Below are 22,666 nucleotides of genomic sequence, written 5' to 3' on the forward strand. Positions count from 1 at the left end.
CTGGCGCCGGCGCCGTCCCCGCAGCTCCGGGCCGGGCCACGCCGCGCCGCCGCTGCCTGGCAGCCGCACAGTAAACAAATGGTGGCGCGGCCCTGCCTGGCAGCGCCCGCCTCGCTCCCTGGGGTGCGGCGCGGAGGGCTCCCCCAGTTGAGGAGCTGTCCCTTGTTAACCTTTCGCCCTCGCTCCCCTCCCTGTTTCCTATTTTATCTGTCGGCTGTGTTCAATAGCTGTGTTTAGTCGTTGTGTCGCCAGTGGCCTCTCCTCTGGAGGCTGGACACTCAGGAGCGCCGCGCCCCAAGCTGTCCCTGCCGCACAGTTTCTGCGTTGCTCTGGTGGGCCCCGGCCCACCACCTCCTTGGCACAGCCTCCAGGCCTGTGTGTAGTTGGGCGACGTTATCGCATGTTCCTTTGTTTGCTGGAGCCCTGTCTTGTTTCCTGGGGGAACTGAATTTTGTTTAGGATTTAGGAATCAGAACTGAAGATTGTTTTCTCAGCTCTGCTTTTTTTCATAGGGAAATAAACAGTAGTCCCATGACTGAGACTGGGGAATACCGTGCCAGAGCACAGTGTCATTCCTGCCTTTCTGGCACTTTTTCTAGATGATGCTAAAGCAGAATTTTGAAAGGCGCTACATCCATAGATGTTAGGCGCTGGGAGGGACCTTACAAAATCATTGGGTCCAGCCCCCCACAGTAATGTTAGTTACATTTTCTTCTCTTCTCTAGGTGCCCCACTGGAGGTTCTTGGGGCTTGAAAGTGCTGAGCCACTCAGCACTTTTCTCTATAGCTGGTCAGAAACTTTCTGATGAAACAGTTTCCTGAAAGTAGGGCTCCCAAACTCATCAGGCCCGATGGGTCAGATTGGGTCCACAGACTGGCCCTGTGTGCTGGATCCAGCGCATGTGCCCAAAACTGGCCCCACAGGCCAGACCCAGAGCTGTGTCCAGTCCAAAACCCATAGGCAGCACCTATGAATGTTCAGCAAGCTGTATCATTGAAACCCCGGCTTAGAAAATGCCAGAACCCCATATGATGAGTATGTAAGGTCTTCGGTTTTGCAGAGTCTTCCTTATGGATACCTGGCAGCTACAGGTCCAGGGAGTTTCTGGGTCTTCTTTGAATATGTTGCTTTTTGTGTGATTTTTTTTTTTTTTTTAATTATCTTTTCAGAACACTAAAGTTTCCATGTAAACTAGAAAGCATTTTTGGCTACTTTCTCATATAGCATCTTTGTCATTAAGCCAGCATGGGCCAGAGGGGGTGAACTTCAGATGGGGTGGGGAGTCCTAATCCTATATCACTAATTGAGAGCGTGACCTCCGGCAAGTATGTTTCTTGTTTGTATAATGAAGATAATGATGCTTTTTCCTTTTACTGGAGGTAAAATCATCTTTGGGAGGCAGTCGGACACCACAGTGAAAAATACCCTGGAAAAAACTATACAGAAATGAATAGTTATTGGTTGTAAAGCTATCAATTGTGTACGGAAGCCTTTAGTTGGTGATAAAAATTCATTAATCAAGCTGTCTCATTCTCTGATCACAGCACTGAATGAGTGGAGGTTCTGTGGAAAAGTATCTAATCACATAATTAACTATATCATCCTGTGTATTCACAGGCCCCTGAATTAAGGTTGCAATTGCATCTTAAGTTCAGACACGTCCAAGCTTACGAGCGTTTGACTTTGCGCTGTATTATTAACTGGGTTTTTAAAGTTGGCTTTTACTGTTACGAGCATTTTGACATTGTGTCTGAATATTTTTATGTTGTAATACTAGGCAGTACTGATGAATCTAAAGAATATGCCATAAACATTTCTTAATACGTAGAGAGGATATAATTTAGTAGAAAACACTGTTTACTAAAGTCAAATTAGTTATTTCACAATTAGTGCTATGAACAATAGAATTCTGTCAAATGGTAATTTAAAAACCAAGCATGAGAGATACTGTGGGCTAAATTTGAGATACTGCTTTCTATACCAACCAACCCTCCTCTCTTCCTTCCCCCTGCCCCATTTTTCAGCTTAAAATTAAAGATTCATGATACAGGTTGCTTACTGAAAATTACTGGTACTTGTTGCAACAGCTTATTTTTAAACTTTCCTTAACGTGAGTGCCAAAAATTCTCTCTCCCCCTCATTTTTTGGGTTTTTTTAGTGACACATTAATAAGTCAGGCTCTTAGCTGAAGTGAATTCAAGTAATTAAGAAGTCCCAAATCTGTGTCTTTAAAGTGTCTCTCATAGAGGGTCACTGGTTCTTCCAGAATGCTGTGAAGTAAGGGAACTGAGTGACACTTCAGTAATGAATAACGCTGTTTTAAAGGCTGTGCTTTATTTACCACTGCCATAAAGCAATCAAGCACTGGTTTTAGCTGAGTCATTATTGTCACCAGTCTTTGAAAGGGTTTGGATAGGGCTTTTCAACTAAAGTCTGTGGAAACTACATCTTAGTTACATATCTGTTGGCATTTGGGAAAGATATTTTAATTAGTAAATATATGACAGGGCTGGGCAAAATATGGCTAGATCTGGCCTGCTGAGGAATTATGGCTGGTACACAACAGATCTCTCAGTCCCACCTGGTCCAGGTGCAGGGGACAGCCTGGGCTGTGGAGCAGGTGGCTAGTCCCACTGCCCCTGGGTGCACAGAGGCTGGACTCGGCTTCCCGGCAGCCCCTGTGGTGGTAGCTCCCTCTGCCTGGCTGCTGCTGCCAGTGTCTCTGCCACTGGCCCTGCTGCCTGGAACCCTGGTTCATCTGCTCCTAGGGATGCTGGACAAAGCAGGTGGTGGGTGGGGTCTCCATGGAGACCAGCCAGGGATCACTGTGGGCAGCATATACACAGGAGAGGGATGGCATATAGGACCACAGTGGGTGGTCAGGGCCAGGATTACAGGGTGGTGACAGTGCAGGGTCTGGGCTGAGCTGCAATCAGTTGCTCTCCCATCCACAACACCTCCCCTCCTTCCCAGCCTGCAGCAGCTCACCAAAACTCCTTAAGTGGCCCTCCAGCCCGAATAATTGCCTAGACCATCCCTGATATATGGTATCGCAAATTATTGATTCGTTATGTTCCATAAATATTTATATACATTTTTTACCAAGTTTTTGTTCAGATGGTTCTGTCAAATGGGGAGTGTTTTGAAAAATGTAGTGCTTGAACATTCACTCAGCAGTGTTTTGTCAAATATATGCCTACTATTCATATGATGTCTTGGCTCTTCAGTTTTAACACTACTCACTTTCAGGGCCCAGTGTCTTATTTGTCCAACTCAAAGGTGTCTTTTTTAAGGCTCAATAGAAAAGTATCTAATTTTTTCCCGTGCTTTAAATTACATCTCTGTCCTTGTCCCCACAAATGAGAAAAAAATTACTAGTGAAAGTAGTCTAAGAATTCTGGTGATTTAAAACTTAAATAGCTTGGGGAAAAAACACTGGAATGTGAGTGATTTGAATGTTTTTATACTACTGAAGTGTTTGGAAGTGGATAAGTTGATATTCTTAGTTTTTAACATCTCCTCTGAGTTTACAAGGCCCCCTTCGTCCTTGGAGGAGACTGGGCTTTTTGGAAGATGGACCAGATGTTCCTTAATGTCTCTTCCAACCCTGTGATTCTATGATTCTGATAATCTTGCAGTTTACATGTGTACATGATATGTTCTTTTCCCATCCTCTGTCTTAACCTTAGATCAGTGAGGGCCAACCTTTTTGGCAGGTGCACCCACATCCTTCCTGAGTGCAGAATTTGTTGCTTTGCTTTTTGGTCCCTTCCCTGTCTGCTACTGTTTCTTTCTCCCTCCTTGATTGCCACTTGTCGCACACATGTTGCAGGTTGGCCATCCCTGGCATAGACTGTAATCCCTTTTGGGACAAAAGTTTCTCTCAGCACAGTATATTTTTTGTGCTGTGTCTTGCACAGGGTCCAGGTTGGAGCCTCTAAGAGGTGTTAGTACTGTTAATTTAAATACAATGATCAGGTTCAGATGAGCATTTACCCATATTAAATGTATATTTTATATATAGCCCCTGCATTTCAGTGCTCAGTCAGTGGGGACATTGTTTTGGGACACTTTTTTCTTGCTTTTAAAGTTATGCATTTTGGTATGGGAACCAGGGAAAGTTTGTGCAGAAATAACTAAAACAGTGTATAAAGATATTATGTCTGATGTGTATAATTAAACAAAAGTCAGGAGCCTTAAAGTTTTGACAGCCCTGTTACCACAACTTGCCTTAATTAAAATATTAAGCTAACACCATCTTAAGAGCTTAGTTAAATATATACAAGAGAGTTTATTTATGATTTTGATTATATAAACAAAAATGTCAGCCCTTGTGCAATAATTCAGTTCTTTGTATTCATAAGTATAAATATAGGTGCACACTAGCTTATGTGGTGGTTATCTCTGATTTTAGGAGGAGATAGGAAATGTCCATGTATTGGACAAGGTCTATCATTGTAAATAAATGCCAGTTAAGGCTGCCACTGTGCTATCTTTTTTCTCTTTGTTCATATTTCCTCTCTAGTATTCATTTCAGAAATGTCTGAGTATCCATGTTGTGATGGTGATGTTTATCTAAACATTTGTTTAAGTCACATTTTGTATTACTTTCACACTAGCATTCAATGTTCTCTTAAGGCTGTTAACATTCAGTAGAAGGTGTAATGGGATCTGATCTGCCATCCCACCGATCATGCCTCCTGCCATGTCCCCATGTGTTTGGCAGGGGGCATGATTGTGGCCTTGGGGATAATATCCTAATCAGGCCCTATTGCTGACACAGGGTGAGATCAGGATCACAATTACGCCAGTCTTGAAGGACTCCGGTGCACTTCCAAGCCTGGGAGTGCTGGTCATACATTCAATTTAAGGTGCTATGGAAACCAGCTATACAGTTTTTATGTTAATTTTGCATGTAATAACTGTGGCTTATTCCCTGTTTTATTGCCTGTAACTGAATGAATGTGCAGCTGGTTTACTATTTAAAACATGACTCAGTAGTTCAGTGTTTCTCAACCAGTGGGATGCAAAGGTCATGTAGGTGGGACTTCAACTCATTTTAAAATTTCCATTAATGATTAATATAATACTAAAATTCATGTAAATATAAAAATACACTTCTTGGAAAAAGTGGGGTTTTGTTTTTATCATGGTGGGACTGGGTTTTTTTTTGATGAAGTGGTTGGTGGGGGATGCAAGGTGGAAAAGGTTGAAAACTGCTTTACTAGTTAATCCAAGTTGGACTTACCCAAGAGGTGAAATCTATATGTTGTGCAAAATAATCAGTGTAGATCACAATGTCCAATCTTGATTGATAATGAAATAGATTTTATCTGTTCATTGAAAGAATTATTAGTCATTTATGGGCAAGTAAAACTTTGTAAAATGTCTAATCTACTGTAACGCCAAATAAGTTACTTGTCCTATTTAGAGGATTGTGCACCTAGGGAGTGGTCCTTACGGTCTGATACGAAGTCTTTATGTCTGATTTCACCTTTTTCAGAGTCTGCGAAACTCACGGAGTCATACTGAGGTCAGGTTCAGTAGTGACTTTACGCATGAAATCAACTGGCTCTCTAGCTGTCTTTTCTTTGCCACCATCTTAACAGGTAAAATGCTTTTATGTCTGTACCGTGCACTAAGTATAGCCTTCCCTGGTGTAATTGGCATGTAGAAGTCTGTTGCCTAAAGTATGTTAAGGCCTTGTACTTTTTGTTTGGGGATCATGACAAGGAGCATACATTTGGGTACTATGATAAGAAGTCAAAATTACATGGAAAATAGGTCACAAAAGTACTCTAAGCCTAAGGGAATCCTAGTGCATTGTTTTAAAATGGTGGCTCATAAATTGAATTTGTGTGAGGTAGTCCCATCACAGAAATAGTTGAATTTTAAAAATAATATGAAGTTGATTTCTTATAGAGACCAAAGCATCAGCTGAGGAGAGTCCAGTTGCAAAGTAGTACAGTCAGTTTCTTTTTCATTTCTTTTTTCTTTAAATTCTATTTTAAAAAGCATTTTTCACAAAAAAGAAAAATGAGGCATGAAGTGTAAATATTCATTAGAACGTAAAATATGGATGGGCTCAAAACTCCCAGGAACTAGTTACTAATAACTATTTATAACTAAAGATGTGACTAGCTGTAACGCGTATTTGAAATACTAGCATAGTGCCAGGTGAGGTTGTAACTACCTCTTTGAGACACAAATTAATAAAATTTTGTCTATAGGAAGGATGAGGTGGCGATTTATACATAGAATTTAAAAATGCTTAGGCAGCAATTACTTTCCTAGGATCTGAGCCAACTAATTGAGATGAAAAATATCTATGCCACCCTGCATTGCACAGTTTAAAAACGGATTGGTTTGGTTTCTATTGTGTATTTAACTGCAACATTGTTTTACTGAAAATTGGTTGTCAATAATTCAGTAATAAAATTAAAATTCTCTCTCGTTTTGTTTTGTTGGGGTTTTTTTGGCCCCCTTTCATTTTTTGTCCTCTGATGAATTCTGGTGAATGTATTCCTGAATTGTCTTCAGTTATTCTTCTCCTTCTTTTCTTTTTTTGTCTCTTCTCATATTTTCTTTGTTATTTTCTAAATTTTTTTGTTTCCATTGTTTTTTTATTCTTGCGTCTCATTCTCACGTCTGTCAACCTACTCTCAACAGATGCATGCACCCTCTCAAGAATATGGTGGGAAGTTTTTCTTTCAAACAGTAAAAGTTAAACTTCCTAGCCAGAGACTTCCATGAAAGGTGGCAGGGAAGGCCAGGAGGTTGGCAGTGTCCTTGAGCCACTTCAGATGAGCAGGATTCCTTTCATAGTGCTTTTTCTAGATCTTGATTTGGAAGAGCTAACTTTTGGCTAATGCAAAGGAAGCTTGGTCCCTACCTTTATTTTTGAGTGCCGTCTTCTTCAGTGACCAGCTTATTGCCTGATGCTTCTACTGATGGTTTTCCCAAGTATTTGTTAATCTGTAACTCCATAGGGTTCTGAACAGATTCTGTTCAGTTTTGGATGCAGTTTATGAAGCTCTGAAAGAACAGAAACACAAGATCAGTTTACCTACAAAGTTGGCCAGATTTCACTGCAACAACATACATGTTATTTTTGTTGGCAAAATATGTTCAAAAGTGTAAGTGATAAAAACTTTTTAGAAGAGAAAAACTTAGATTCTACTGAAATAAGTATTGTTGGTCTGAAAAAAATAATCTCATAGCAAAGAGGAAAAGCTGTCTTTTTACCAGCTGTGATTATACAAGACTAGAAGATAAAGATTGGATTGAGTTTGTTTGTGTATATTTCCAAACACTTGAGATAAAAAGATAATCATTTATATTATAGCCCAAGAGATTGAGGGTATGTGATTGGAGGGGATGCAGGCATTCCATTTTGAATTTGAAAAAATGCGCATGTATAGGGCAGCTTAGCAGGTGGAACAGAGCAGGTAGAGTTGCTGCTGGAATACTGGGCACTCACTATTTAAATCCATTATTACACAGTTGTTGTGTTAACACAAATATTAAGGTAGAGTAAATCATGTGGTTTTAGCAGCTGGAATTTTAATCCTTTGGATTATGACAGATTTTCAAAGCTTGTTCTGGCAGATTTGGTCAGCTGACTGTATTGCATGTACAATAACATCAAGTGATCCTACAAATTCTGAGAGCAGTGGTCACCTCACTGGAACTGGATGTATTTTTAGTTTTCTCTGCTAGTAACAGTCAAGATTGGATACTTAAGCATCTCAAATGAACTGAACCTAGTTGCTGACATTACATAACCAGAAAAGTACAGCTGTTCTTTCTGGATATAGTCACTGATTTGACATATAACTTCTTACCAAAGTACTAGTACACAATTAGTTTTGTCTAAGGTAAAATAAATCAATAATTTTCAGTACATATTTTAATTGCAAATAATGTTTGATCCTTTCTCTAGACAGTTCACACCATTATAAATAATTACTCTTTGAGTATTTATTCTTGGAATTTTATTTTACCATTTAAAGAACAACTTTCATACCAGGTTAAATATTGAGGTGTCTTCTAGTGAAAATTCTTCCTCGTTCTGTGCCTTTTTTAAATAAGTTAACGTGTAGTGTTTAAATAAGGTCTTTCTCCCTGTTTTCAGCTAAGTAGTAATGATGAATGTAATGCTACAGTCTCTTAAATGTAAAATAAGCGCAATAAAACATTTTCTTGCTGGATTAAATGAAAGATATGAGGGAAACCAGTTCATGAAAAGGACAAAACAGTAAAAATAAGGAGATTCATAGAGTACTGACTTGTAAAGTTAAATGTAAGTGTTACAGTGACAAGTAATGTCTCTCTCAAGCATTTTGATTACTCTTAAAATTAATGTATGTGGCTTTAAAACTTGAATTCTGTAATTGGAAGAAGTATAAACCTTAACTTAAACAATTTGTGTTCTGTGTAACTGTGTTAAAATATTGATAAGGTTATGGTTGCTTTAAAACTATTATTAAACCATTTTAAAACCCAAATTATCAATGCTTTTTAAAAACTACCTGGACAATAGTGTTCAGTAAGTTGCTTTAATTACTAGCAGTTAAAATAAATGCATAAAAAGAACTTCTAAAAAGATCCAGTGTTGCATAATAAATTACAAATTAAATGGTCCACTGACAAATCTTATCACCTAGTGCTCCCAAGTTTAAACTCTGTACAGCCCAGAGAATTTTGGTGAATTTTTGTAGTGTTGTCTACTGACTCCATTTGCAGTTTTAATAGCACAGCTAAGAAGCATTCTAAGTTGCTGTGTTAAGAGCAACAGCAACTAATATTTAATGGCTAGACCCAATTTGATCCTGTATCAAGTTGAATCTTAATATGTGGAATTTAGGGGCTCCTACAGATATGTGGGGAGCCTGCTCCGATGCACTGGAAATCCAGGAATTAACAGTCTGCTGAAGTATGGAAATAGATGTGCTCCAGCAGCCTTGCTCATCACATGTATCAGCGTCCCCATGCGACCCTGTGCTGGAAAAATGGCAGTGGGGGTGCTTTAAAATAGAACAAGTTCAGTGAGCTTTAGTTCAGAGCCCCACTGACATTTTTTTTCAGCATGGGGATGCTGATACACAGGACATGCAAGCACTTTTTTAATTAGTGCAACTCACTAATTAAAGCACCTGGTGCTGCATCCCAATGCATGTGTAAAAATGGCCTGCTTTTGTGGTACAGAGATCCATTTCTTGCGCACTAGTCTAGTGGCAAAATCACTTATTTATGGAGACTTGGATTCTAAGACTGGGTCCTGTGGACCACTACACCCTCATCTCCTACTTCCTTGGAGAGCACTCTAGCACGGGGTTATAGAATAGGATCTGAGGGAGTACCCTCTACCCCACTGCGGCTGGGCCAGGGCATACAAGACTGCACCAGTCATGGGACTCTACACTGATCACTTCAGAGGCACCCAGGTCTCCATTTTGACAATGTTGGGGTTCTAGGTACATACAGCAGACCAAAGTAAATTGCTCTGGTGGGGCAAGGCCCCTAGATTTTAGGCAGTCAAATGCATAAATGCCTCTGAGACAATTGGGTCTTGTCTTTACACACTGACCTGTGAAACGCTAATAAGACAGAGAGAATTGAAAAAGTATGTATGAGACACGTATGAGACATTTAAAATGCATCAAATATTAAGAAGCAGATGTATATAAAACCTCACATCTATTACTGCATTTAGTTAATAAGTATAAATTATTACATTGTTTAATTTTGGCACTAATACAGTGCCTTTTAGCAATATTTGAAGTTTCAGTCTGGGAACCCAGAAAATGTACATTCAACTGTTGTTTTAAAGACACTGATTATTTCTGATATGTATATCTTTTTGGCATACATTATTAGATTCCCTAATGGAGGGCTGTCAAAGAGAGAGGTGGCCATCCTGATCTGGCCTCTGGAGTCATGTCATCTTCTCCAAGGTGCTGCCTGTGAGTCTTGGACTGGCTTCCCAGTGCTGCGTGCACCAGCCCTGAACCCACATGTTGCATGCAACGCCCATGCTAGACTGACCCTGTACACTGAATTTAGCAGCGGAGGGAAAGGGGATAAACTATGGTGGCAGTCAGCTTCCTGGGTTCAACAGCTGTGTGGAAGCTCTGTGCCTGGGCTCTGGCCACAGCCTGTGCTAAGTAGCTGGTGAGCTCAAGAGTTTCTGGCAGGAGCCCATGCTGACATGTTGGTGAGCTGAGAGAGCTCACTGGCATCCAGGATTGCAGCGAGGGTAGTACAACTACACCTCCATTGGCCATGTGCTGCATTCACGGTGCGCTCTCTTCACTATGCATGTGCCACACGGCCAAAGGTAGTTTGGCCATACCTACCCCTTGTGATTCTGAATCTGCCCAGGCCTGCACCCAAGATCTGAAGAAGTTCAGCATATGTGGGGCCCTTCCATGCTTCCCTTTTAAAATAACTGTTGAAACAATACAAGTTTCTATCTCTTCTCCCAAGTAGAGAGGAGCAATACAATCCTCCTCAACTATCTCATTGATATTATTGCTACCTCAGCAATAATACATGCCTTTCATCAGAAGCCCATCTCTTCCTTGCTCCTCATTTTTTCCTCCTCACCTTGATGTGGAGAGTTGTCAGTGAGAATTAGAACTTGTTAGTAAGACTGTTTTTGTTTGGCAAGCAGGCATGAAAAATAGTCAAGAAAAAACTTACTTTTTCAGCTTGGAAATGAGCTGTAAGGGATAATCTTGCAAAAATACCATCTTTTTATGGAATTCTGCCATTTAGCTCTTTCTCTGTTTGGTTCAAAAGTAGAAATGATTTGCAAGTTGCTTAATGCCTGGGCTGGGAACAAGAGATCTTAGTCTTCTACCAGGGGGACTAGAAGAAAGAAGAGGAATTCATTTTTCTTTATTTAAAAAAAATCCCATTTCTTCTCAACAGTATCAGAAGGGGAAGGATGCATTTTTCAACACTGTGGAAAAGATTATTTTAATTTACTGGTATTTAGTTTACATGCAAGTGCAAGAGTAATTTTTTAAATAACTTTTGGCAGAATAATAAATAAACCTAGCCCCCAATTTTGCCTTTCGATAGTTTAATAAACATGTTTTGACTTTAATTACTATAGACCAGTTATTCTCAACCAGGGTGCCATGAGATCCTTTCATAGGTGCTGTGGGGTGCCACGCAGTGTTAGCACTGTGGTACAAACAGGCTGAACCCGGAGATTTCAGATAGGAATCCATCGTGTTAAAAACCTTCTGACCTGTTGTGATCTTTCAGAGTTCTTTGCAACATGAATTTCTATTACTGTTTTTTGTAGTAAAAAAAAAACTAGTGAAAACTAAGAGCTTGCCTTTCCCAAGGGGTGCATCAAGCCTAAAATGCTTGAGAACACCGTTACAAAGTTGGCACTAAATCTGTGGGATAAAGTAGGTTGTGTCCAAGAAATCTGTGATAAATTGCATTTTAGTGAAAATATGATGAGAAGGTAATTTGTTGCATACGTATAAAAATAGACTCTTCAGAATGCGAAGAGTAGTCCACTGTGTTTTGCCTAGCAAGTGCAACACATGCTGCTTTGTTAGAAGAGTTCAGAAGAGGGGGTGGCCAAAACATTTGAATTATGCAACTTGGAGAAGGGGCATTAAAATTGCTCTTAATGGCAAAATGTGAAATCTTAGAGAACTGTATAAAAATTATTTAATGAGATTTTAAATCTGTGCAACAAAAGCACTTTAAGTTACTGAAAATGGAAAATATGAAAACTTGCCTTTCAGCTTGGACAACAGAAATAATGATCTGCTTCACTTTTGTTTGGTCTATTTCTAATTGCCTGTGCTACAGAGTTCTTCTGGAGTAGCATAGTGCCACAATGTTTAGGCTGGAAACACTGCTTGGTAATTCTCATTTGCCAGTGAAATAAAATCAAACATGGAACTATTTCAGTTTTATTCTTCTTAGTTTTTTTAGGCGGACTTTTTACAAAACCTAATTTGGGGGAGGTAGTGAATCTGAGGGGAAGATAAATTGGATCTGACATTGTTCTTTTAAGTCTGTGAATTAGCTAGTGATTTAAGCTCGTTTTAACTACTTTTACTAGTTTGTTCTTTCAGTAAAATCTTTCATGAGTTTATATATGAATATAAACAGCTTTAAGGAGGGGAGGGAAGGTCTGGAAAAAATTGGCTTTTTCTTCTCTTCAAATTTGAATTAATTCCTCAGTGATATCTTTAAAAAAAAGGATAAAACCAAATTAAATGAAGGAAGCTGAAATATCCTCTCAAAATACAATGCAAGTGGCATGGTGGTGAGAAATAGAATGCCGTTTCCTCTTCCCTCTGTACCAGACTAAGAATCCAAGTGCTCAGTGCCAATATGTGGTACAATGGGCCTGCTTCAAAATAAAACTAGTCACATGATCTGACCTGCTTTTTATTCTGGAACAGGCTCCAGTCATGTAGAGTTCCTTTGTTGCTCCCACAAATGCTAAGTAGCACAAGCCTAATCGTATTGGAATGTGCATGTTTTTGCTGGCACTGAAAGGATAGTAAAAGTCCCATGCACTGGAGCTTTGAGCATAGACTTTCATAAAGGTGCAGCATTTTTTAATTTTGAGCCCAATTACTTCCCTCAGCTGTGACCAAGCAGCCTGCTAACAGCTACTTGTCATATAAAGGCTGCTGTCTTTGCAGAACGGGGGCAAAGCAGGTGGAAGATCTGGGGCTTCAGAGATACAGGTTGAGAGAAGCAGTGGAAGGAGCAAGGTAGGGAGATGAAAGGCAACTGAGCAAGGAAGATAGAAAGAAGGCAACCCAGGGAAGGTAGGTACTTAATGCCTGGCCTTGGGCTGGAATTCAGAAGAGAGTATGGGTCTTTATTTTCCCCCTGTTGCAGAAGGAGAACTTAAGAGAATGAATTTGCTTTTTGTTTCCCTGAGTGGGGTGACAATGTAAGCTAACATGTACAAAGGGTAATAGTTGACAGAAAGACTGCTATACCAGACTTAGCCATGAGAAAAGTGCCTTGGACATTGCCAGCCCACAGATTTTATTTGAGATGTGCTTTAAACTAACTTAACTTCTTCAGTAAGCCTTCATATATGCCTATTCCTGGGAGGTACTGGCAGCGCAGCCTTGATGGCACGTTCCAGGCAAGTGCCCTTACCCTTGGGGTGCCTGCATGTTCTGGAGGGAGGCCTCTAAAAGGGATGACTGTGGCAGCAGACCAAGAACCTCTCCAGATTGGATCTGTGATGGATCAGTCTTGGCAAAGATTCAGTGTGTTAGCTAGATTTTAGTTAGCCTGGCTAGCTCATTCTAGTGTTATAAAAATATTTTTCTTTTTTCTGTATGGGTCCTGCAGTGGATCAGAAGGGAAGAAGCCAGTATTTAAGAGGTCGAACCTCTTGTTCTTTGTTCCCTGAATTGGTCACCTACAAAATATGACCAACTTTCTTGGGAAAAGGATGCTCTTCTTCATAGTGCACAGCCTATAGCCTTTTACCCCATGTGGTTTTCAACAGGTTCCTAAGCTGACTATTTTAGGAGGCACCATCGGTTAAACCCTCTGTTTTTTTAGCCAGTGATTCATTCTGGAAGTAATAACAACATGGTAAAGACATTAGCAAACAGGTATCCAACAGTGAACCAGATCTATCTTGGGACATCGGTTTTGCCCATATTCATGTTGGGAAGCTTGTATTTAAACATCTGAATGAATGTCATCTTTGACTCATTGATCAAAACACCATTCACTGTTAGCCATAACATCTGGTTTTCTGCAGGACATATCTGTTTTCCATCTCCACTCTAAATTTTTATCCAAGTAAAATTTTCCATCTTGGTCAATATCTCTGCCAGTAATTTTTCCCAGAACCCATTATCATGGAGTTTCATGAAATGAAACTGCAAATGTTGGATGTGAAGACCTTTCGCTTTTTCCTTTAAAAAAATGTTCAGAAAGTCACTAAACAATCTGAACACTAAAGAGGTTAGGTCAGGGGTGTTAAACTCACCTGGTGGTGCAAAACTGATCTGCAGGCTGGATAAATGGCTTGGGGCCACATCAGGCCCCCAGACCTTCCCCACCCCTCCAGCATTTGTGTATGGTTTTGTTTTTTTTTTAAACTAGCCACCTTTCTATTCACTCGTAACCAGAGTTCTTGGAGATAGATTCTGCACATTCACACTCTCTCTCCACCTTCCTGTTGTTGTTACAGTCCTAATTTATAATTTATAATTAGGACTTTAGAATGCATCCTCAGAAGTAGAAAAAGGTACAAAAGCATTCTGGTGGGTACTGTTATAAACGTTCTTCTATCAGGTCTCTACAGCCCACGTTCCCAAGCATGTAAAGGTACCAAATTCATCTTGAAGAGCTCTAATACAAGTGAGTAACTCTAATTGCTGCCTGGAACTTTTTGGGGAGAAAGGAGGCTTTAAATTGTATGTTTGTTCCTATAATAATAGGTAGTAATCAGTATGTTGTTCATTTGTATTCTGTATACATTATAGACCAAGAATATAAAACGATAAATAATTACTTTGGTCAGCTAACATATTGAATGATTTTTATATATTGAATGAATTACTTTGTTCAGCTAACACATTAATTTTTTTGTCTCCTTTTTCTTCTTACTCAGAGCTGGGCTTGCAGACATGGAGGAACATCAGCAGCATTTACACTGTGTAAATTGCATCAGTCGGCGTTGCATGACCAGACCAGAAACTGGGGTTTCCTGTGACTTGATTGGCTGCCCCTTGGTTTGTGGAGCAGTTTTTCATTCATGCAAAGCTGAAGAACATCGCATTTTATGTCCACTTGAAAGAGTGCCTTGTTTGAATAGTGGCTTTGGATGTCCTTTTATTGTAGCCCGAAACAAAATTGCTGAACATCTAGAGATGTGTCCTGCAAGTGTAGTATGTTGTACTATGGAATGGAATAGATGGCCTGTCAGTTATGCAGATCGGAAATCTTATGAAAATCTAAGTAGAGATGTTGATGAAGTGGAACAGCTAGACATGGCTTTAGCCCTTCAAGACCAGCGCATGCTTTTAGAATCCCTCAAGGTAGCAACAATGATGTCAAAAACAGCCAGTCAAATACCAGAACCCAGAGAACAACCTTCAGTTAAATCAAGTACCCCTGCTGCAACACTTTCAAATGGCTTACTGCCTGCTGATGAAAATTCTTATACTGCACTTTATCAAGCTACTGTAGAAACAACAAAGAGTTTAGCTGCTGCATTAGATATCCTGAACACTGCTACAAGAGATATAAGCATGTTAAGTTCAAGACTCTGCATCTCTCCATATGAGATAAAAGAAGATATCCAAAATAAAGAACAAACTTTTAATGGAAGTATGCAGAATGAAAAGTCAGCCCATGATTATCTAGATGAGGATAATCTAGGAGCAGTTGGTGGAATTGACTTTGATGTCTTGAGTCAAAGTTCACAGTTAGAACAAAATGGCTCGAGTGATTTTTGTTATGATTTAGTACAAAAACATGACTTGAATTTGAATCTTAATAATTCTTCAGGGCTGTGTAATGGCTTCCATTTGGAAAACTTAAGTGCAGAGGTGTTGGACCAGAATGAAATTCTTGATATATCTGATTCAAAATCATGTAATGTAGCAAATGGTGAATGTATTGCATCTTCTGATGATGGAGCATTGAAGACTTGCAGCTCTTTTTCTGTAGCAACACAACAGCTTAGAGAAGTAATACCACCGGACAGCTTGCTTAATGGCACTGTTAGTCATATACTGCTACCACCCCGTAATGTTAGTGAAGAAGAGATGTTAGAAAGACAAGTAGAGCAAGAAAGATTGGGAAATGTGGATGTGTTTTCTTTAATGAAGCATCGATCGTACAATTTCCTTGTTCACCACTATTGGTCTACGCCAAAAGAAGACAAAGCTGTTGATACCTCAGATTTGGAAATAACAGAAGACCCTATGGGTCTTCAGGGCATAGATCTAATCACAGCAGCTTTGTTGTTTTGTTTGGGAGACTCTCCTGGTGGAAGGGGAATATCTGATAGTCGCATTGTCGATGGATATCATGTTGACTTTGGAACTCAAACATTCTCTCTTCCTTCTGCAATATTAGCCACTAATACAATGGTAGGGGAAATAGCATCAGCTTCTGCATGTGATCATGCCAACCCACAGCTCTCAAATCCAAGTCCTTTCCAAACACTTGGGCTGGACTTAGTACTGGAATGTGTCGCTAGATACCAAACAAAACAGCGTTCAATGTTTACATTTGTTTGTGGACAGTTGTTTAGGAGAAATGAATTTTCTTCACATTTTAAGAATGTGCATGGTGACATTCATGCTGGCCTTAATGGCTGGATGGAACAGAGGTGTCCTTTGGCTTATTATGGGTGTACATACTCTCAACGTAGATTTTGCCCTTCAACGCAAGGGGCAAAGATTATACATGACCGCCATTTAAGGTCATTTGGAGTTCAGCCTTGCATATCTACAGTATTAGTTGAACCAGCTAAAAGCTGCATCATTGGACTGCGTAATGACCATCTGAGTAGTCTTCCTTTTGAAGTTCTACAACATATTGCTGGTTTTCTAGATGGCTTTAGTTTGTGTCAGCTTTCAAGAGTGTCACGATTAATGCGAGATGTATGTGGAAGTTTGCTTCAGGCACGTGGTATGGTCATACTGCTTTGGGAAAAGAGAAGGTATCCAGATGGAAGTTCTTCATGGCAAATAAAAGAAAAGGTAACTTAATTTTTTTGTAGGGAGTGGGGATGGATGGGAAAAAGTTGTTAAATGGGCCAAATATTTGTATATATATTCTGTAACTTAGTAGTATGTTTTACTGTTTGACATGATGTCTCTGGGAAAAGACAGCCTTTGGAATCCCTTGTATTCCATGAGTCGTCTTGGAAAAAAGGTTCTACTTTAACGAGCTATTAACTTTTGTACACATTCACCATATTTGTAGCGGTGGGAGGGAGTAGGATTTGAGCTAACCTCTGTCTTTTTGCCATGAAAATATGTAAAATAATAGATTTGTAGCAGTAGAGAAAAAACTTAAATTTCTCAATATTTGTCTGCTGCTGTGGCTTTATTTGCAGTTAATTTGTGTGAAACTGGGAATTTCATTTGTGGCGTTAGACATCTCAAAGAGAGGAAAGTACATTTCACATAGTTATGAGACATCTCTTATCATTGTATTTAATGCCTTAATTGGTCCTGGGTATGACCATAAACTGCATCTGACTGGTGGGCCTGCATGTTGTGGTGTAGGTCCTATAAAATACCAGTGTTGCAACCATGGGACTTTTTGGCTGCTAAGAGACATCACCCTAGCAGAAATGCACCTTCGCTGGTGTGTTAGGCAGTCAGCAGCCATTCTTATTTGTTGCTGTCTGATAAAAGCTACTACCATTGAGGCACTAAACATCTGGACTTGGTTTGGCCTTTGGATCCTGTCTCAATGATCTAAAGGGGGGATGGTAGATCATGGGCAGCCTCTACTCCTCCATACTCTCGCTTAAGCATACACGTCAAGGTCTTGGTGTGATGGTCGCAGGACTCGGTACAAGCAGACATTCAAGTAATGTTTATGAGGTATGTAACTTCAGCTATGTTTTCAGAAGTGCAGAATGCTTACAACTTCCTTTTGCTGTATTTGGAATTGTAGAATCTCAGCATGTCTGACAGTCAGGTCCTCACTGTCACTTAGTCATGTCTGTATTTGTCCTGTAATTTGCTGATGATTTAATTTGTAAACTGACTATATTTTATGATTTTTACTCGTCTTTAATGCTCACTCTACAGAGTCAGTTGGGAAACTGAATCTGAAAGTTAGACTGGTTCAAACTGATTGGAACCTAGTGGTCAGTAAGAAGTGGTAATGTTTATTTTAGGTAGAGCGAATTACTGTATTACAAAATGAAGTATTTGCTGTTGCAAGTCTGAGTCTCTATAAAATAAGCCAGTTTGATGCCAAGTATAACTTGTTTTCCAGGTGTGGCGATTCAGTACAGCCTTTTGTACTGTGAACGAATGGAAATTTGCTGACATCGTGAGCATGGCAGACCACTTGAAAAAATGCAGTTATAATGCTGTGGAGAGAAGGGAAGAGGCTGTCCCACTGCCATGTATGTGTGTAACACGAGAACTTACTAAAGAAGGACGTTCACTACGATCTGTCTTGAAACCTGTACTTTAAATTTAAGAAGTCACTCCACTTGCACATACACTCAAGCACCTGATATAACCTCTGTGTAATATTACGTGACACTTTATTAATGTACTAAAGATAATTTCTAGTTAAATCTACTCTGTCACTATGTATATAAGGTTTTGAAGTGACATTTATTTTTTATAATGTTGATTAGTTGAAAGTAATGGAAGTTGCCTTAATGTTTGAAAAAAAAAATGGAACTTGCTGGACAGGGTAGTTTTATCTAACTTATATAATTTTTAAAAAATCCCTAAGGTGTGTTTTCTGATCCACTGGTCCCCATGTTCTGTTGAATTAATAACTTTTCAGAAACGGTCTTTAAAAGATCTGCACATTCAGATGGAAAACTTTGAATTGTAGAGAGAAAAGTTCCTGACCAAACACACTTTATGCATTTGGACTTTTTTAACAAGTTATGATCTAAATATTCAAAAGTTGAAAATAATCCAAAACTTTGTAATAGGTGTCTCAGACAAATGCATAATTTTTTAAGCATATCTGTGAAGTTTTCTTAAAATATAATCAGTATTCTAGTGCTCTTCCTAGCTAACACACAAGTGACCTAGGATGTGCATTTTTTTACAATTGTAGCAATCATCTAAGTGAACTCTGATTTACAGCAGATTAATTTTTAGCACAACTTCCTTTTGAACAGTCAGCAAAGGTTGCTTGCCTTAAGAACTATTATTTCACTTTTGGCAGCAAAACTGTTAGTTAAAACCATGAAATATTAGCCCTTGACATACACCTAGATTGGCATTTGAGTTAAAATAGTTTTCCAATTCCCCTGCTCCTATAGCTGGCAAAGGAAAAAATGCTTCAACGAAACTATTTCTAGTCAGGAATTGGAAGTGTGTAATGAACAACTGTAGATTTAAAATGCAGCTAATGAAAGGGCTTTACTTGTTTTATGGCATTGTGTAAGATACTGTCTTTCTGTTAATTTGTCAATAAAATGCTACTCTTACTGGGGGGCATTTTAAGTTGCCTAAGAGTATCAAAATGTATCATCTTCATAAGATGAGACAGAATCCATTAATTGCATAAGGCATATCTTAAATGCGTGTTCACCCGCATATTTGACTAAATGAACAATTCCAAATTGTTTCCTCTGTCTTCCATGAGAGAACTTGTATAGCATTTATGAACAGGAAACACATGCTATGAAAAATGCCCTCATAATAGCAAAACTGCCATAGCTTATCTCAAAGTGACTTTCAGACTTGTTTGAATTGGTATGGGTGTTGCTAGCCTGTTGCATTTAATAACTGTGCTGCAGGCTAATGCAGATAGACCAGTGTTTGGAACAATGAAATACAGTATGTATTTCCACTTTAGGAAAAACAAGAAACTATTGGAAGGAGGATGTTTACAGAAATGACTAGATTTAAAGCTTGTAATTTCTGTACTAGACACTTGTTTATGGCTACCCTGGCAACAGTTCACAATTGCAGTATCTGTGTGTTTCCCATGCTGGGTCCAATCCAGCTAAACAATTGCTGCCTTTCTCTGTCCAGAATGCTAAGGATGCTCCAGAAAGAAAACGAATTCAGTTCTGCAATGCCATATGGTAAAACTGTTGAAGAACTCAAGCAAAAGTTCTTCCTGGATTTTGGGATCATGTGTCTTCTCTTCATATTTTTTTTTCTTTCCACTTTGGCTGCCTGGAAATTTTGGTAGAAAACCTACTACAGAAGTTGTCAGTTTGTAGTAATTTTCCACACAGCCATGGTGGTGGCTAATGGGAATATGGATGGATATAGTAGTTTGGACAAAGAAACTAGATTTAGCTAGAGATAAAGGGATTCATGCCTTCTCGCACTCAAGGTAAATTGTAATGCTAGGTAACTAAAAACCAAGAGAAATAAACTTCAGTTCTGTATCTCTCCGGTACAGGTAGGAGAAACCGGAGTTGTCAGAGTGGAAGAACCCAGACTGTCCAGCCAGCATCTTCTTTTTAAAGAATAGGTAAATCAGAGTCATGATTTTTATAGGAGAACTGGGCTGGGAAAAGGTGTTCTTGGTGTCTAGAGAGAGGAGGGTAGCGCAATTGCAGGAGCTCATGTTGACAGAATTTAGCCTGTAACACAGTGCAACTATGCATCTAAAGCACCATACGTTGTCCTCATTTGTTAAAATAGGTGTTTTGAATACTAAATATGTTCCTCTTCTTGAAGATAATGCTACGTTTTCAATACATGCACTTTTATTTTCAAATGTAGATACTGGCTTTTTCATTGTGTTACTTTTTATTTTTATGAAAATCCAGAGCTATTAAAATATCAATGCTGTAAACAAAATCTTTGCCTTGTAAACTGTTCCAGATGCAGGAATACAATACATAGTTAGGATAACAACGTTTATTTTACACTGCTATGCAGTTTGTAAAACATCAGTGGTATGTAGTCAGTCTGTCAAAACTTGGCTGCTTGTTCATATTTGCCCTTGGATTTTAAAAATATACCTCTCATTTTCTATATCATGTGGTTCCCTTGTATTTCCCTTATAGCTTACGTAGCTGTTCCATTCTTTGTCTTTTATCTGATGCCACATTACTACCTTGTTTAAAATATTGTTTTAAATCATGCAATATTTTTGCAATGTCTGTTAAAATCTAATAAAAACAATTGGAGTTTCTCTTTATTTGGTATGAACATGGCTTGTTTGTTTTTTAATCATACTTCTGGACAGTTCCTTCAGTATTTAAATGTAGAATTCTATGGCTTGCTATTTGATTGCAATATTGGGTATTCTTAAAATCAAGTTACCATAGAGGAATTTGTGTCAAACTTCTGACTGCTATCACAAGTTATACAATATGTAAACACACTTCATGTTAAATTCCTGAAGATTGCTAATTTTACACTAGTTCCCTCAACTAGATTTTCCACACTGTGGCCTGTATTTATTTGTGTTTTCTTTTGGGGTTCTTCCTGCATAAGCATATTCTAGAGGACTAATTATTTGACTAAGTTATCAGGGTGGTGTTTTAAAATGCTTGTAATGTCTTTTGCCGTGCATATTGCTATACAATCATTTTGATAACTAACTTCAGCAGGACAGTCTTTCTAAGCTATGTGGTCCAGTGTGGACTTTGTCACTGTGTCATGGAGAAGATTTAGATTGATTTGTGTTTTCAACACAGTTAGAAAATGTGTTGGACAATCTCTGATCATCTTGTGGAGGGCAGGATTCCATGGATTTATGAAGCACCAAGGGAAAAGAGCAATCATGATAGTGCAATACAATCAGGTGATGAAGCTGGAGATTCTGGTAACTATGCCCTATCCCCATTTTCAAAGCTCCTGTCTGAAGTTGTCAAGCAGAGTACTATGAAGTGTTCAATTTTGAAGAGTGAGTAGTTCAAACTGGAGGAGCTACTGGAAGAAGAATTGGAAAGACTTAAATTGATTAATCAATCTGGCTGAAGGAAGAGAACCTTCCAGACTTGGGTATAGTGTTCATGAGAGTGCAGGGAGTTTGTGGTGTTAATTGGATTGTGACAGAACCTGATTCATGCCTGCTTTTTCAGCTCTTTAATGTCCTAATAATAATTTGTCTAACTGCCTGTATTCACACCATGGCCAAAGAAATAGGTTAAATTCAGTAGTCTCCCCCACACCCACAAAAGATAGATTGTGGTGCTGGTTTTCCATGCTTACAGAAGCATGAGCAGTCCTTGATAAGGACAGAGTTGGTGAGGTCCTTCACTCCTTACCTAGACTGCCCTTCAGCCCAGTTTCTCTTTGAATTTTCTGCTTATGCTAATTATGTGTGTAACAGCAAGGACAGAAGGGAAAGGCATAAAAATAATCATAGTTTTTTGGTAAGCTTCAACAGCTGCTGCTAAGGCATTGTGGACTAAAACCCCCCAGAGTGTGTTCTAAATTTGTGGTTAGACACGCACAAAAAAAATTAAAAATGAGAGTTGCTGTTTTGACACAACCAAACCATGAAACTTCCAATTAATTACTCAGACAAGCCTTTTACTTGGGCAAAAGTGACTGAGTGTTTTCAGAGCCTCAACAGCCTGCTGAATATGGAGCCAGGCAGCAGAAGGATGGGTCGATGTACATGCATGTGTGTGTATGTATGGGCATGCACACTTATTTTTCCATATTGAAAAATGCAAGGACAGTTGTTTTGCTAAAGTAGGAATATGACATGAACACTTTACCCTAGACAAAAAAACTAGTCAGAAAATGGGATTTCTGTTTTGTGGAACATTCCCCTCCTGGCCTATACTTTCCATGTGCCTGTGCTTTGCCCTGCTCCTGCTCTGTAAGCAGAGAAGTAGAGGCAATAAGGAAAATTCGTATGGCACCCACATGTGCTCCCTCTTAGAGTGAGACTAGAATCAAAGCGAAGAAAGGGAAACCTACAGATTTGAGAAACTCTCAAATGCTGACTGCTCGTTGTTCTACCTGTCACAGCAACTGAGGAGGAAACTAG

The 22,666-nt window shown here is 39.2% G+C and overlaps 1 protein-coding gene across 4 annotated transcripts; it reads left to right on the forward strand.

Annotated features, from left to right (window-relative positions):
- The first annotated feature begins 5,484 nt into the window (after window positions 1–5,484).
- On the forward strand, window positions 5,485–20,864 carry FBXO30 (F-box protein 30). 4 transcript variants are annotated; one of them, XM_019527281.1, is made up of 5 exons: window positions 5,485–5,610; window positions 9,881–9,957; window positions 14,640–16,740; window positions 17,996–18,128; window positions 20,111–20,864. In XM_019527281.1, the coding sequence occupies exons 2-5, from the start codon at window positions 9,941–9,943 to the stop codon at window positions 20,173–20,175; spliced, it is 2,316 nt and encodes a 771-aa protein (XP_019382826.1). In that variant the 5' UTR covers window positions 5,485–5,610; window positions 9,881–9,940; the 3' UTR covers window positions 20,176–20,864. The 4 variants fall into 4 exon arrangements, with proteins under 4 accessions (XP_019382826.1, XP_019382825.1, XP_019382827.1 ...); XM_019527280.1 differs by having other exon boundaries at window positions 17,996–20,864; XM_019527282.1 differs by lacking the exon at window positions 9,881–9,957 and having other exon boundaries at window positions 17,996–20,864.
- Window positions 20,865–22,666: the final 1,802 nt, after the last annotated feature.

This window comes from Gavialis gangeticus, unplaced genomic scaffold (genome assembly GCF_001723915.1).
Source record: "Gavialis gangeticus isolate Ggan-Ray unplaced genomic scaffold, GavGan_comp1, whole genome shotgun sequence".
Taxonomy (NCBI): Eukaryota; Metazoa; Chordata; order Crocodylia; family Gavialidae; genus Gavialis; species Gavialis gangeticus.